General features: G+C 43.7%; 2 protein-coding genes across 4 annotated transcripts; one reads left to right on the top strand and one right to left on the bottom strand.

The window, feature by feature from the left end:
- Window positions 1–2,297: 2,297 nt before the first annotated feature.
- On the top strand, window positions 2,298–7,150 carry f3a (coagulation factor IIIa). 2 transcript variants are annotated; one of them, XM_056363745.1, is made up of 6 exons: window positions 2,298–2,466; window positions 3,643–3,754; window positions 4,292–4,485; window positions 5,170–5,351; window positions 5,438–5,678; window positions 6,531–6,668. In XM_056363745.1, exons 1-5 carry the CDS (start codon window positions 2,409–2,411, stop codon window positions 5,675–5,677), a joined length of 786 nt encoding a protein of 261 aa, XP_056219720.1. In that variant the 5' UTR covers window positions 2,298–2,408; the 3' UTR covers window position 5,678; window positions 6,531–6,668. The 2 variants fall into 2 exon arrangements, with proteins under 2 accessions (XP_056219720.1, XP_056219718.1); XM_056363743.1 differs by having other exon boundaries at window positions 2,299–2,466; window positions 5,438–5,606; window positions 6,531–7,150.
- Window positions 7,151–7,278: 128 nt separating this feature from the next.
- acp5b (acid phosphatase 5b, tartrate resistant) lies at window positions 7,279–15,118 on the bottom strand. 2 transcript variants are annotated; one of them, XM_056363820.1, is made up of 6 exons: window positions 14,879–15,118; window positions 14,456–14,646; window positions 13,930–14,057; window positions 13,588–13,779; window positions 9,792–9,939; window positions 7,279–8,878 (listed from the first exon to the last, which is right to left on the bottom strand). In XM_056363820.1, the coding sequence occupies exons 1-6, from the start codon at window positions 14,952–14,954 to the stop codon at window positions 8,624–8,626; spliced, it is 990 nt and encodes a 329-aa protein (XP_056219795.1). In that variant the 5' UTR covers window positions 14,955–15,118; the 3' UTR covers window positions 7,279–8,623. The 2 variants fall into 2 exon arrangements, with proteins under 2 accessions (XP_056219795.1, XP_056219796.1); XM_056363821.1 differs by having other exon boundaries at window positions 13,588–13,716.
- Window positions 15,119–16,781: the final 1,663 nt, after the last annotated feature.

Genomic DNA, 16,781 nt, shown 5'->3' with positions numbered 1-16,781 from the left:
CACACTGCTACACACTGCTACACACTGCTACACACTGCTACAGACTACTATAGACTGCTACACACTGCTGCACACTGCTGCACACTGCTGCACACTGCTGCACACTGCTGCACACTGCTGCACACTGCTACACACTGCTACACACTACTATAGACTGCTACACACTGCTACAGACTACTATAGACTGCTACACACTGCTACACACTACTATAGACTGCTACACACTGCTACAGACTACTATAGACTGCTACACACTGCTACACACTACTATAGACTGCCACACACTGCTACACACTGCTGCACACTGCTACAGACTACTATAGACTGCTACACACTGCCACACACTGCTACAGACTACTACACACTACTATAGACTGCTACACACTACTACACACTACTATAGACTGCTACACACTACTACACACTACTATAGACTGCTACACACTGCTACAGACTACTACACACTGCTACACACTGCTACATACTACTACACACTACTACAGACTACTACAGACTACTACACACTACTACACACTGTTACACACTGTTACACACTGTTACATACTACTACACACTGCTACACACTACTACAGACTACTACACACTACTACACACTGTTACACACTGTTACATACTACTACACACTACTACAGACTACTACACACTACTACACACTGTTACACACTACTACACACTGCTACACACTGCTACAGACTACTACAGACTACTACACACTACTACACACTGTTACACACTACTACACACTGCTACAGACTACTACACACTACTACACACTACTACACACTGTTACACACTACTACACACTGCTACACACTACTACACACTACTACACACTGCTGCTTGTGTCTGCTTCATGTTAACAACTGTTCATGATTCATAAATTCATCACAACTGTTTATAAATCATAAACACCTTCACCTCCTGATGATGGTTAGATCTGTTTATTAATGTTGAGTTTTGTGATTCTGTGTAGAACACATTGACATAGAGCTGAACATATATAAAACAAATATTAGTGATGGATTATTGTAACTATAGAAACACTGTGCTCCTCATCACAGACAGTGTGTGAGCATTAAACAAGCATCACTAAAAAACATAAACTAAATACATCATTCACAATTTGTGAATCAACCTTTACATGGTGGATCTGTTACACGTGCACATGACGGACAATATATCATGCTTTTCAGTGTGTCTTGAAAATAAAAATATAAATAGTAAAAATAAAATGACTTATCGTGGCTGCAGCTCTGCTTCTCGTCTCTGGAGCCGACTGAGGTCAGTTCTTCATCGAGCCGAGCTGTGGGTGTAAAGAAATCCACAGGTCACGGGTTGTTTCAGTGTCTGATGAAGACATGAGAAGCACTGAGGCTCAGGTGAACTGTTGTGTAACCTTGTCTCACCTGCGCAGCTACAGAGAACCTGTGTCTCTGGCCTGTTGATGTGTGGAGGAGATGAAACCTTCAGTCTGCAGCAGGAACTGTAACATGAAGAACGTTGATCAGTTCCTGCAGAGAACCCAGACTCAAAGGGTTCAGTCAGAACCTGATGAAACCCCCCATCAGGTCCATACAGTTGGACTGTCAGAACCTCAGACTGCAGGGTGCAGAGCCTTTAGATCAGGTGTGGATTCGGTTCCTGCTCTTGATTGGACAAATCTGTGTGTGAATGTGTAGATCTGGTCTCACACTGTAGAACACCGTGTGTGTGGTTCTTGTGTTCTGACTCATTCACGTGACAAGTTCAGGGGAAAAACACAATTTGTAATAAAGAAAAGCAAAAATTTTCCTACTTGCAAATTTAAAATCTGTTACTTTTAATGATCTGTAATCATGAGACGATGGTTTTAAAGAATCCTCAGATGACAGTTTTGATAAGTAATTAATCATTTGATTGATTAGAAGTTTCTCTCAGGTTTCATCTGTTTAGGATGTTTTGTAAAAAAGGAAAAAATCTGAATCTTTTGACTGTGACATTATGACTAAATGATCAACACATCATCATCATCAGTTGCTTAAAATAACCGTTTGATGCTAATAATAATAATAATAATAGGTCTGATAACAACAACAACAACAACAACAACAATAATAATAATAATAATAATACTAATATTAATACTACTAATAATAAGTCGATTATTGGATGGATAGTCTGTATGAGCTGAACTCGGGATGAACTTGTGCTGTATTTTAAAAGTGGCTACCGCTGTCCGGTGACGTCAGACCGGACGCTCCTTATTTGGCTACGCCCGACGCGTTTATATGCTGAGAGCTGAGGTTGGGAGAGAAGAGAAACGAAAGGATTGAGCGCGAACACACGGAGAAAGACCCGTTAAACCAAGAACCCGGAGAACCGAACTGAAGCTGGATTATATCAGAGACATGGAGACCATGAGACCTGCTGCCGTCTGTGTCCTCCTCCTGCTGTCCACTGTCTTAGGTGAGTCTCACTGTGAACACCGGGTCTCGTGCTCTTTAATATACACAATCAGACATGTATGAAAATGAAAGAAAATACTTTTAACACGCACGATTAAATAATATATAGAAAACGGTTTAAATGTAAAGTTATTAGTGCAGTAAAACAGTTTTCTGTACAGTCAGTTTGTATTTAGATGAAATATGTGTTTATTATTTTTGCTTTATAATAATAATAATAATAATAATAATAATAATAATAATAATAATGATAATAAAATGATAATAATCTCATACAAGAAAGTGCTTTACAACAAAGAAATGAGCTGCACCAGGGGCTTCACATGAAAAGCATTGATCTAAAATGAAAAACATTAAAATCAATGTAAAATTAGATAAAATAATCAATAAAATAAACCATTAAATGAGAAGACATGTAAAAGAAGTGCTGAGCAGAAATGTGGAGCAAAGTGAAAAGTTTGAGAGTGAGTTAAAGGCTGAAGTGAAGAAATAGTTTTATAAAGAGCTTTACAGAGTTTGAAGGTGTGGTGAGGTGAACGTGCTTCAGTCTGCAGATCAAACACATTAAAGTCTGTTTGTAAGAAGAGGCTGATCTCACTGTACAAATGTAATCCTCTGAATTTAGTGCAGACTGTGTGTAGGGGGTAAATGTCTGACTGTGTCCTCTGTGAGTTCGTAGCATTTGAAATCGGACGAGCTGAATCACTTTAAATTCTCTCTCTCAGCCTGAACTTGAAAGTGTGTCTGTCGTTATCTCTCATGTTCAGTCGTCCTGCTGTTTAATGTCCATTTCTGTTTGGTCTCATGGGAACTGTTGGAGATTATGTAACCTACACCGTGATAATGATCTGCTCTCAGCGCCAACAACAGTTTAAATCTGCAGAAGAAGTGACTGAGGTTTGAGCCTCAGAGTCAGTCAGCTGTTCTCTGTTCAGTTTGACTGAACAATCAGTCCATAAAATCTATGAGCCAGGATTTTAATGACCTGTGATAAGAGCGACGAGTCTCAGGTCACGAGACGCTGTGAGCTCAGGAGGCTGATGAAGATGCGTCTGAACGTCTGTTTCTAACAGTCCGACATGAAGGGTTAATCACATGAAAGTCTTTCCTTTAGTTTAGTTAAGTTTTAATTATGTCTCTAATCACAGTGTTTTACATGATGTGTTTTATTTTGAAGGCTCCTTCCCTCAAGCTCAGCATGTCACCTGGAAATCCACCAACTTCAAAACCGTTCTGTCCTGGGAGCCCAAACCGTCAGCTGACTACTCCTACACCGTGGAGTTCTCTGTGTAAGTACCTGCAGACCTCACCTGTGTCAGACCCTCACCTGTGTCAGACCCTCACCTGTGTCAGACCCTCACCTGTGTCAGACCCTCACCTGTGCATTCGTCTCAGACAGTCAGGTGGTTGGAGGAAGGGTGAATGGCGCAGGGCGTGATAAGACGCCAGTATTGATCCAGTAAAAGGAAAAGTGAGCTCAGTGAGACAACAAGAGACAAACAGAGACAGGGACATGAAGCATCCAACAAACACAGTTTAGAAAGGCCAGCAGCAAGATTTGTACTGATGAAGTAAAATACTGTCCCACAGTCTCACTGTCCCACAGTCTCACTGTCTCACTGTCCCACAGTCTCACTGTCTCACTGTCCGGTCTGTTTTTTGATTCTCTCCTCAGTCTCTGTCTCCTCAGTCTTTGTCTCCACAGTCTCTGTCTTCTCAGTCTTTGTCTCCACAGTCATTGTCTCTTCTCAGTCTCTGTCTCTTCAGTCTTTGTCTCTTCAGTCTTTGTCTCCATCAGTCATGTGGACATTGTCAAACTGTTTCAGGGTTGGACGGGACAGACAGAGGAACCATCACTGTGTCCGCTCCTCAGCCACGGTGTGTGATCTGTCCAGCTCTCTGACCGACCTCAACGCCAACTACACAGCTGACATCCTGTCTGAGCCGCCACTGGGGGTGACCTCCGACCTCATCGAGTTCCCCTACACCACCTCCCCCCGATTCTGCCCCTACAAAGACAGTAGGTCCCTCTGCTACAGAGAGCTGTTTCTAGTCCAGCTCCATCCGTACTTTCAATTCTCTAAGGTCTTAGAGTTACAGTTTAACTAAGGTTAAGTGATTCCTTAAGTATAAGACTAAGATAAGGAGGAAATCTTAAACCTTAACTCAGACTTTAAGGAAAGTTTTAGGTGAAGGTCTTTTTGTGCAGCTGGGCCCAGCTCCTCCTGCGGAGAACCAGCCTCAGTATTTACCTGTTGGACGTTATGACGGAGGTCGATCAGGTGTGCAGTGACTCTAATAAACAACAGCCTCATGATGGAGCAACAGTCTGACCGCCGACAGGTTCACGGTGTCAGACTGTTCTCCAGCTGTCAGATGATGCATCACTTCATATTGATTTATCATTCAGTTCATAATTGATAAATCTGCAGATAATTGTCATCAGATTAAAAACCGTTCAGGAAGCAGAAGCAGCAAAGTTTCACACTGAGAAACTTAAACTATTGAATTTCTGTTAATCAACTAATTAATAATGTGATTAATCAGCTAATAGCAGCAGCTCTATCTTAGATATTCTGGACACGCTGTTGGTTGACTTTGTTGCAGTGATGTCACATGGTCACATGGTCGCATGGTCAGAGGTCTCTACACTTCCACATTAACCGCGTGTGTGTGTGTGTGTGTGTGTGCCCCTCCCCCACAGCTGATATAGGCAGACCTGACTTCAAGCTGGAGGTGAGTGAGGACAAAAAGAAAACCACGCTGTACGTGACCGACCCGCTCACCGCCCTCTTCAAAGATGGCCGCCAGCTGAGCATACGGGACGTGTTCTCAGAGCAGCTGCACTACAGAGTCACCTACCGCAGGAACAAGAGCACCGGCAAGGTGAGCCCCGCCTCCGTCCAGGTGTGAGAACCTAACACTCCTGAAGGGGATGTCATCACCTGACTGTTCCTCTGTGTCGTCCGCAGAAATCTGCCGACTTCAAGACCAACATCATCGAGATGAGCGGTCTGGACCGGGGGGAGAGCTACTGCTTCAACGTCCAGGCCTTCATCCCCAGCCGCAGCTTCAAGAAGCAGCTGGGCGAGCTGAGCCACACCCAGTGCTCCGAGGTCGAGGACCCGTCCATCTCAGATGGTGAGTCCACAGAGACCAGGACCAGGTCCAGGGTTAGGGTTTCTACTGCTGCTGAACACAGACAACACTGAGGTGTGTGTGTGTGTGTGTGTGTGTGTGTGTGTGTTAGTGTGAAGTACCGTCTCTGCGTAAATAAAATGGTCAGCTGGTTTGTTGTGTTGGTCTGTGATATGGAGAACAGGTCTCCTCCCAGACTCTGGGAGTCTGTCACATGACCCTGTTCAGTATATTGATCAGTGTATTGATCAGTATATACCGGTGTTAGATCATTTGTTGTATTAATTATAAATCAGCTGATGAAGTCAGACTCAGGTTGTTAGAGACCTACCTGTTAGAGACAGGAGAGATCACAGACTCTCTAACAGCTGATCAGTGAGGCTGAGCTGATCAATATCACTCCGTTTATACTGATACAACATCTGTACAGATGCTGTGGACTCACAGTAACAGGACAAACAGCACAGATCATATGTCACATATGATTCAGTGATCATTGACTGTCCCCTGTCACACTCAGGCTGTCTGTCTACCCCCCTCTGTGATCCGGTGTTCAGGTGATCAGGTGTTCAGGTGATCAGGTGATCCGGCACATGGACTCAGAGTCTCAGGTTCATTAATCACAGAGCTGCTGATGATCAGTGATCAATACCTCAGTGTGAGTGACAGCAGGGAGTAGCAGAGGTCAGAGCAGCTGATGTCATGTGATGTAACAGGTCAGAGGATCAAGACTCCTCCCCCTCCCCTCAGTCTGAGAGTGTACAGAAACCCCACAGCGCCCCCTGCAGGCAGAGTTCAGCAGCTCTGTGCAGAGTGACAGATCCCTGTGAGAACCTGCACGGATCAATCCTGATCATTAATCTGTGATCATTTGCTGAAGTCAAGCTCTGTAATGTTGTGTTGTTGTTGTGTTGTTGTTGTTTACAGTGTACTCAGTGGGTGTGATCGCTGTTGCCATCTTCCTCATCCTGCTGCTGATCGCCATCATCATCGCTGTCACCGTCATCTGCTGCAGATGCCGCAGGAATGCTCGGACCACAGGGAAGGAGGGGTTGCCACTGCGGGATGTATAGAGACAGACACACCGACACACACACACACACACACACACACACACACACACACACACACACACACACTGATCACTGTGGTACAGCTGACTGCTTTGAGGTCAAACACTGGAATCTCTTCCTCTAGTTTCTATGAAACTGAACTGAATGTGTGAAAACTGCAGAACAAGAGACTGTAGAGACACTGAACACACACACACACACACACACACACACACACACACACACACACACACACACACACACACAACACTGCTGAAGCTGTAACAAACACTACCAGCTGGTTTTATTTATTTATAGTCGTACTAACTTTCAGTGACTGTCACTAGGATCTTTGGGACTGGGAAATTGTAAATATTATTTTTGTATCTTATGTGTAATTTATTGTGCTTAATTGAAATTAACATATTTGTATATGAGGCTGTTGTTAAAAAATTATTATTATAATATGTTTAAAGAATAAATATTTTAAACAAATTTGTTCTGTTCATCTTCATATTCAGCCTCAGATGTGTCATTACATGGATGGAGGGTCGGGGGCCAAAGGGTCGGGGGCCAAAGGGTCGGGGGCCAAAGGGTCGGGGGCCAAAGGGTCGGGGGCTGGACCTGTGTACGAAGCTAATGTTTCTCATGCTGCGTCCATACGACTACGTTTTCATTTTAAAACAGCGTTTCAAACAAAAACCATCTGCATCCACACATGTCACATGACCATTCACTACACTGAACATGTGCAAGCCGGTGTAAACAGGAAGTAGATCGTCTCCTCTGAAGGAGGAACAGCAAAGACAGCTGTAGCATTAAAACAGAGAATGTAAGTGAACAACAGCTGCTAAGACAACAAGGTCAGTGACACTGTCATTCATTATCATGTTGTATTCACCTCTGGTAGTCCAGGCTGATGAGAGCCAATCAGGAGAGGCCGTGGCTGTGACGTCATCGTTTACAAAGGTCTCAGTTTCTGTCCGTCAAGATACAACACAACCACAGAGTTTTCAAAATAAAACCCAGGAGTTTTCAGAATAAAACAGGCCTAGCAGCGTTTCTGAAAGTCTCTGTTTTAGAGGCTGAAAAGTGGTGGAGTCGTGAGGACGTAGCCTTAGTGTTAGGAGACTGAGGGAGACTGACTGAGGGGCGGTGGATGTTAATGGAGGAGTCCAGCTGGAGATGAAGCTTGAATGCAGGCTGGAGGGTTGACAGGTGAGAGGGCGGAGGACAGGTGGAGCACTGAGCACTGGTGAGCAGTTAGCATGAGGAAAACAGCTACTTAAGAGTTTACAGTGGAGGAGAAACAGAGATGTGGCAGCAGCAACATTAAAGTCATTAAACACAGGAGTTACTACAGTTCTCTAGTATTTATATACGACCCTATCAATCACATTTACATGTTAATTAATCAATTTATATTATACAAGGTATTAGAAACCTCCGCAGGACGAGGTCTTCAGTGGTTCTGTGGCACCAGGACCCAGAGTCCAGATCCAGACTCCTGCTGGATCAGGTTCTGCTTCTGGTTAAAGGTCTGTGAACACCTTGTGTCTTTGACCAAAGACTGAATGATTGATGACTGATGATTAATGATTTCTCATGTCACCTGGACCCAAAGGTCAAAGGTCAAGGTCAGTTTGACCTCAGAAAAACACCCATTACTCAAGACTTCACAGTAATTGTGACAAAGTTTCACACAGATGTTTAATATTTAATATTTTCTCTGACTCTGGACAAACAGGAAGTGACAATGCACTCGTCTGAGTGGAAGACGAGATTCTAGTTTAATTCTATAGAAAATAAACTTGTTCTTCTACACAGCTCTTAGTTTTCAGATGTGATCTGAACTCAAGAGTCCGATCAGCTGATTAGAGAATCACCTGAGTGATGTTCAGCCTGTAGCAGGTTATATTCTCCACAGGTGAGCTCCTCTCTCCACCTGTTCTACCTGTGACTGCAGCGTCACACAGCGTCTCTGCTGACTGAGCGTCTCGGCAGCTCAGCCTGGTAAACACATTTCCCATCAGTCTGCAGGAAGCTCACTGTCATGTGACACTCAGTCACCTTGAAGTAAGCCACGCCTCCTGCCGTGTGATTGACAGGACTGGAGTAGAGCTGCCAGGACTGAGGGACACGGTCCCTGTGGGTGGAGGCCGGGTCGCTGACTGTCCCGCTGCCGCTGACCACATACGAGCTCCCATCATCCTCTCTGATGAACTGTGAGAGGGAACAGGCAGAATAAAGATGTCAGAGTCAGACAGGTGAGACACGTTCAGACTCACCTGTCTGAACGTCGTGAGCAACAATTGACTGACTGTTGTAACCCACTGTGTTGCCTAGAAACGTAGCCTTTAACCTCCGTGGAGTTGATGTTAATTCATCTCCACCTGTTTAATTCTACTGTTTGATTCATGCAGCTTCATAAAGTCTATAGATCTCTGCTGTGAGCACAGTGCAGGTCTCACCTGGGGACAGTGTGTATACATTAACAACCAATGTATACACACACATAAACACACACAGTAACCTGGTGCCAACAGCCTTTAAGATACTTGAAATAGTCTGATCATATATTATTATCATCATAAAACATTATCACTTCCTCTAACATGCATTTTAACTGACTTTGTACATAAATAATTAGAGTTTCTTCAGTAACAGAAACTCTTCTTCTCTGATCTTTGATCATTGATCTGATGATAGTTTGACTGTGTGTTGACTGTCGAGTCTCTGCTGCTCAGTGTGTGTGAATCAGTCTGAACAGAACCATGCAGCACATTAATGTACATATGTACGTATATATATATAACTGTAGAGGAACAAACACCTGGGAACATTCATGTGGTTCTTGACGTCATGTGACCAGTTAGTCAGTCAGTTCACCTGTTTCTGAACGAGCTGAAGATAAACTGTGTTTCAGTTGGTGTGAAGAAGCAGCTGAAGTCTGAGAGATGAAGAACATAAACTGTTCAAATATAAAAAATGTTGCCATGTGACCTGACTGGACCTTTAATAAATGTCTCAGTAACTAGAACAGCTGGAGTTGGACTACAGTGTGAATGATGGACAGATGGACAGACATTGACTTCCTGCCTGGATCTATGTCACATGACTTTATGCCTGAACGTACCTGCAGGTTGTGGTCGTGGCCACTCAGGTAAACAGAGACTCTGTACTTCTTCAGCAGAGGCCTCAGTCTGTTGACCAGACAGGAAGTGGGTCCATGGTGGCCAATGGACCACACAGGATAGTGACCGCCCACCACCACGTAGTCTGACCTGGGACCAGTCACACAACCAGTCACACAACAAGTCAGTGTGATCCACAGGGACCACGACACATGTACTGACTGAGAAAGGTTTCCAACCTGTGACTCTAATAACACACAGTCACGGCTCAGAGAGGTGAAACTCAGAGAACGATCTAATCTGTCAAATGACTGATGACACAAGAAAATACTGCTGCGTTTTCAAATTGTTACACACACACACACACACACACACACACACAGACACACACACAGACACACACAGACACACACACAGACACACACACAGACACACACACACACACACAGACACACACACAGACACACACACAGACACACACAGACACACACACACACACACACACACACACACAGACACACACACACACACACACACACACAGACACACACACACACACACACACACACACAGACACACACACACACACACACACACACCACACACACACACAGACACACAGACACACACACACAGACACACACACACAGACACACACACACACACACACACACACAGACACACACACACACAGACACACACACACACACACACACACACACAGACACACACACACACAGACACACACACACACACACACACACACACACACAGACACACACACACACACACACACACACACACACACACACACACACACACACACACATATACAGTGCATCCAGAAAGTTTTCACACCCCTTCACTTTCCCCACATTTTGTTATGTTACAGCCTTATTCCAAAATGGATTAAATTCCTTTTTTTCTCATCAATCTACACACAATTAACCCATAACGACAAAGAGAAAAAGGTTTTTTAGAAATTCTTGCAAATTTATTAAAAATGAAAAACTGAAATATTGCATGTACAGAAGTATTCACACCCTTTGCTATGACACTCAAAAGTGAGCTCAGGTGTATCCCGTTTCCACTGATCATCTTTGAGATGTTTCTACAACTTGATTGGAGTCTACCTGTAGTAAATTCAACTGATTGGACATGATTTGGAAACACACACCTGTCTATATAAGGTCCCACTGTTGACAGTGCCTGTCAGAGCAGAAACCAAGCCATGAAGTCAAAGGAATTGTCTGTAGACCTCAGAGACAGGATTGTATCGAGGCACAGATCTGGGGAAGGGTACAAAAACATTTCTGCAGCATTGAAGGTCCTGAAGAGCACAGTGGTCTCCATCATTCGTAAATGGAAGACGTTTGGAACCACCTGGACTCTTCCTACAGCTGGCCGTCCAGCCAAACTGAGTAATCAGGGGAGAAGGACTTTGGTCAGGGAGGTGACCAAGAACCAGATTTTCACTCTGACAGAGCTCCAGCGTTCCTCTGTGGAGATGTGAGAAACTTCCAGAAGGAAAACCGTCTCTGCAGCACTCCACCAATCAAGCCTTTATGGTCGAGTGGCCAGACGGAAGCCTCTACTCAGTAAAAGGCACATGACACCCCGCTTGGAGTTTACCAGAAGGCACCTAAAGGACTCTCAGACCATGAGAAACAAGATTCTCTGGTCTGATGAAACCAAGATTGAACTCTTTGTCCTGAATGCCAAGCGTCACATCTGCAGGAAACCAGGCACCTCTCATCACCTGGCTAATACCATCTCTACGGTGAAGCATGGTGGTGGCAGCATCATGCTGTTGGGATGTTTTTCAGCGGCAGGAACTGGGAGACTAGTCAGGATCGAGGGAAAGATGAACAGAGCAAAGTACAGAGAGATCCTTGATGAAAACCTGCTCCAGAGCGCTCAGGACCTCAGACTGGGGTGAAGGTTTACCTTCCAACAGGACAACCACCCTAAGCACTCAGCCAAGACAACGAAGGAGTGGCTTCGGGACAAGTCTGTGAATGTCCTTCAGTGGCCCGGCCAGAGCCCAGACTTGAGACCGATTGAACATCTCTGGAAAGACCTGAAAATAGCTGTGCAGCGACGCTCCACATCCAACCTGACAGAGCTTGAGAGGATCTGCAGAGGAGAATGGGAGAAATACCCCAAATACAGATGTGCCAAGCTTGTAGCTTCATATCCAAGAAGACTTGAGGCTGTAATCGCTGCCAAGGGTGCCTCAACAAAGTACTGAGTAAAGGGTGTGAATACTTATGTACATGCGATATTTCAGTTTTTTATTTTTAATAAATTTGCAATAATTTCTAAAAAACCTTTTTCTCTTTGTCATTATGGGTTAATTGTGTGTAGATTGATGAGAAAAAAAGGAATTTAATCCATTTTGGAATAAGGCTGTAACATAACAAAATGTGGGGAAAGTGAAGGGGTGTGAATACTTTCTGTCAGAGCTTTACAAAATGAGCAGCAGAAGTAAACAGGTGACCCTGGAGGCTCTGGAACTCATCTTTGATCATGACAGTGAAATAGAGGAGGATGTGTCTGAAGATGAAGACCATCTTGAGCTCAATTCTGAGTCTGATGATTCTGATTATGAACCAAATGAGGAAACTGCTATTCATATTCCTTCAAGCAAGACGGTCTTCATCCCCAAATATACTTCAGGCAAAACTGTCTGCAGAAAACATAATAAAGACAGGTCCAGGACCCACTAGGATGACAGTGACTCGTGTGACAGACATCAAGTCAGCTTTTGAGCTGGTCATGCCCAACTCAATACAGAAAATCGTTCTCGAAATGAAAGTGGAAGGAACAGGATAAAATGCATTTACATGCATATCTGGGGGTCCTCATCCTGGCTGGGGTCTATAAGTCAAAGGGTGAATTAACAGCCAGTCTGTGGGATGCAGAGACAGGCAGGGCTATATTTCATGCCACAATGTCTCTGGAGACTTTTCATATTTTCTCCAGAGTAATCCGATTTGATAATCGAGAGACGAGGGCTGTCAGACGGGAGAGAGACAAGAGACAAGAGACAAGCTGGCAGCTATCAGGACAGTGTAGGACAAGTGGGCAGAGCAACTTCCACTACTCTATAACACAGGCCCTAATGTCACACTGGATGAACAGAAGAGGTGTCTCGTGTTAATTTATCAACATCACTCCATAAAAAAATTAAAAAATAAAAAATAATGTAATGTAAAACACTTGTATTTTATATGTAGGTCTTTCCAAAGTACATTAAAAAAAGTTTTAACATGCATTTTTGAATGAAAAACGAGTGAATTATCCTCATTGAACCATGATCTGTGAGAGGTAAAGAACACCATTACACTAAATATTGATTGAAATGGTTAGTAATGGAGTTAATAATGAGATATAAACAATGTTTATTGGGATTTTTTGGTTTCTGACACTTCTGGATAATTAAACATGCCCCGGGTCAAATTGACCCAGGAACATCATTGCTGTTCCTGAGAAACGAACATAACAGGAGGGTTAAATATGTTTTACAAAAATCATTTAATAAAATCCTTCTAACAGCACTCAGTATTTGTGTTACAGCATTGTTTGATCACATTCACAGGTCATTTCATTTCATTGTCTTTACATGTGTAACATCCTTCATCAGAACAAAAGATCTCAGAAGCTAACGACTTAATTTAATGACTGTAGTTGTTGCCTGTTATTCCACAGTATGTTTGTTGAGTATTACTGTGTTTTTTACAGTGCAGTGTAACTAATAAAAATGTCTGACTGTATGTGTGAAACATGGCGGCTCACCTGCTGCTGGCCAGTCTGGACCTGATCCAGTCCCACTGACGCTCTGCGGCTCTGGGGTTCTCTGGTCCTGAGGGCGGGGTCTGATCGTAGGTGTTCCCACACAACACCACGGTGTCGAGCATCAGGATGCTCACCGACACGTTGGAGAAAGGGACGTCAAATCTGAGCTCGTAGTACAGCCCTGGGTAATTCCTGCACACACACACACACACACACACACACACACACACACACACACACACACAGGTAACAGGTGACAGTCACTGAGTCTCTGATGTGGATCAATAATCAAACAGCTGTGTATTGGAGGTTTCTGTTTAAACCATGAATCTGTCTGTTCACCATCGGTGTGACGTGTTGGAGTAAAACATCTGGGCAGAGATGTTTCCTCTGTGGTCGTGGTTTCCTCCAATCAGGTACCAGGGGATGTGCAGCAGCGATGGCTGAGAGAAGACTCGCTCAAATGTGAACTGTGGATCAGAAACCACTCATTATTATTGTCGGTATTATTATTATTGTTGGTATTATTATTGTTATTATTATTATTATTGTTATTATTATTATTGTTGTTGATATTATTATTATTATTATTGGTATTATTGGTATTATTATTGGTATATTATTATTATTGTTATTTTTTTATTGTTGTTGTTATTATTCACTGTGAATAAACTGTATTAATAACATGTAACAGCTTCATTCTGTGGCTCTGATCCAGATGTTTCTTCAAACTTTTATTTTCACCTTAAATTTAATTACAAATTTATTGAAATCATTTCCTACCGTGAAAGATTAATAATCACTGTGACGGAGCTGGGGGACAGTCAGACATGTGCCCCCCTCCCTGAGTGATATTGTGTGAGCTGACCTTAAAGCGGGGGTCCTCCACATTCTTGACTCCGTTGTAGTAGAAGTGATCCCCCAGACTCAGGACAAAGTCCAGACCCTCGGTCTGGGCCAGCAGGTCCACCTCTGCAGCAACAGCCTCCTCATGAGGGGTGTAGTACGGGGGGACGGGAAGACCCCCCCAGTCTGCGAGCACGACAAACCGCAGGGCAGCTGTGGAGCAAACACACACTTCCTGTCACTTCCTCTGATTGGCTGAGGTTGAAAAGTCTTTTTTCTCCTCAGGATCAAACTGAGTGAAACAATCTGAAGTGTCTGATCGGAGCGGATCAGTTCTCTATTGACGACGATACAGTCGGTCTGTGTATGTGTCCTCCCTCTGGGATGAAACATCAAACGTTCACATCCTGTGAGTGAGTGAGTGAGTCAGTGTGTGTGTCAGTACCTGGGTCCAGAGTCTGGATCAGGTGGCAGCAGGCCTGGAGGTGGAGCAGCAGCAGGATACTCTGAGGTCTGACCATGATCCTATTGTTTTCTACCTGTTTGAAGTGAAACAGTCTGAGCCCTGAACTCAGGGACTTCCTGGATCAGAGTGAGACAAACAGGATCAGCTGACAGCAGGTCAATGACTCATTGACTGGTTTGTGCTGCTGCTGCAGGTTTGTACGGATGTGTTGTCAGCTGGTGTAACGGTGCAGACACGTGGAGTTCATGTGTTCACACTGATTCTCTGTGAAACACATGTACACCTTGTTGCTTCTGTATGTTGTGTAACTAACTCTCTGATTGGCTGTGTACTTTATTACATCACAGCTACAGGAGTGATGTGAGTTTAGATTCAGAGCTCAGCTCATGAACCTGTTTAACAGGCTGTAAAACATACTCTCACTTATCAGCCTGTAAAAATGTTACTGATGCATTTACAGTGTCACATGTTGAATGTAAACTGTCACATGACCACAGCTGTCACTTCCTGGTTGTTTGTTAACATAAAGACAAAGATGTTTGGGACACATCATCTGTAACACACACACACACACACACAGACACACACGCACACAGACACAGACACACACACACAGACACACACACAGACACACACGCACACAGACACACACACACACACAGACCCACACACACACAGACACACACACACACACACACACACACACACACACACACACACACACACACACACAGACACACACACACACACAGACACACACACACACACACAGACACACACACACAGACACACACACACACAGACACACACACACACACACACACACACACACACACACACACACACACACACACACACACACACACACACACTCTGTTGTTTCTTTTAGTTTCACTCTGACTTCTTGTTTCCTGTTGTGTTGATTTTAGGTGAACACCCAGACGAAAACAATGTGATCCAGAAAGTCAATCAGATATGGACTTTGAGGGGGAGACATAACACACAAACACATATATAGACATACATACTGTATATATAAACCAATATTCTGTGCACATAGTTCATGTTGATAAAGCAGAGCTGAGGTGTTTGACCTTCGACCTCTGAGTTTGTCTTCAGTTGCTTTGATTCACCTGTGTACATTGACCCTCTCCTCTGCCCTCTGCTGGTCGTCCTCTGTCACTGTGATGTCATCACTGCCTGCTTTCATTAATAAACTGCGAGAGGTGAAGTTATAGTCATCGTCCACGTCCTCCTCATCTACTGAGAGCGGGAAATCAGGGGAAAAACAGGAAGTGAAGGAATTTTAAAATCACTGCACCTCCTGCGTTTGACACCACAGACAAATATTTATATCCCTGCGTTCAGCAGTTTCCTCTCTCAGAAAATATATACCTTCATGTGATAACAGTTACGATATTTCACTGGCAAGCCTCAGTTCGAGAGGTATATTTCAAGTCTCATTCAGTACAGTAAGTTGGCAGTTACAATCACCATGGCAACCTCTGAGTGCAGGGGGGAGGGGGAACACAGCTGTTTCAAATCAGCTGATTAGAGACTGACGTCTGTTATCAAACACTTTAGTGACATTTCTGTCAAAGACCAGCTACAGACAATGATTTACACACCTCTCAACTGGTTTCACTGGAAACATAAAATAAAATATTCCACACACACACAAACACATTTTACTTCAGCTTAAACCAAAATAAAATATGGTGATTGTGAAGAAATAAAATGTAATTTAATAAAATCACCTTTTCTTTAGTGAACAGCGACAGTTCAACTTCATCTTCTCCAGAAGCAGCAGCGTCCAGTTCAATCACTCTGCAGATGTTTCTCCAAATTAGAGACAAAGCTGATCAGATTAATAACTCGTGGT

This window comes from Seriola aureovittata, chromosome 20 (genome assembly GCF_021018895.1).
Source record: "Seriola aureovittata isolate HTS-2021-v1 ecotype China chromosome 20, ASM2101889v1, whole genome shotgun sequence".
In the NCBI taxonomy this organism is placed as follows: Eukaryota; Metazoa; Chordata; class Actinopteri; order Carangiformes; family Carangidae; genus Seriola; species Seriola aureovittata.
Note: the sequence above shows the minus strand (reverse complement) of the source record. Positions and strands in the feature narration are given on the sequence as shown.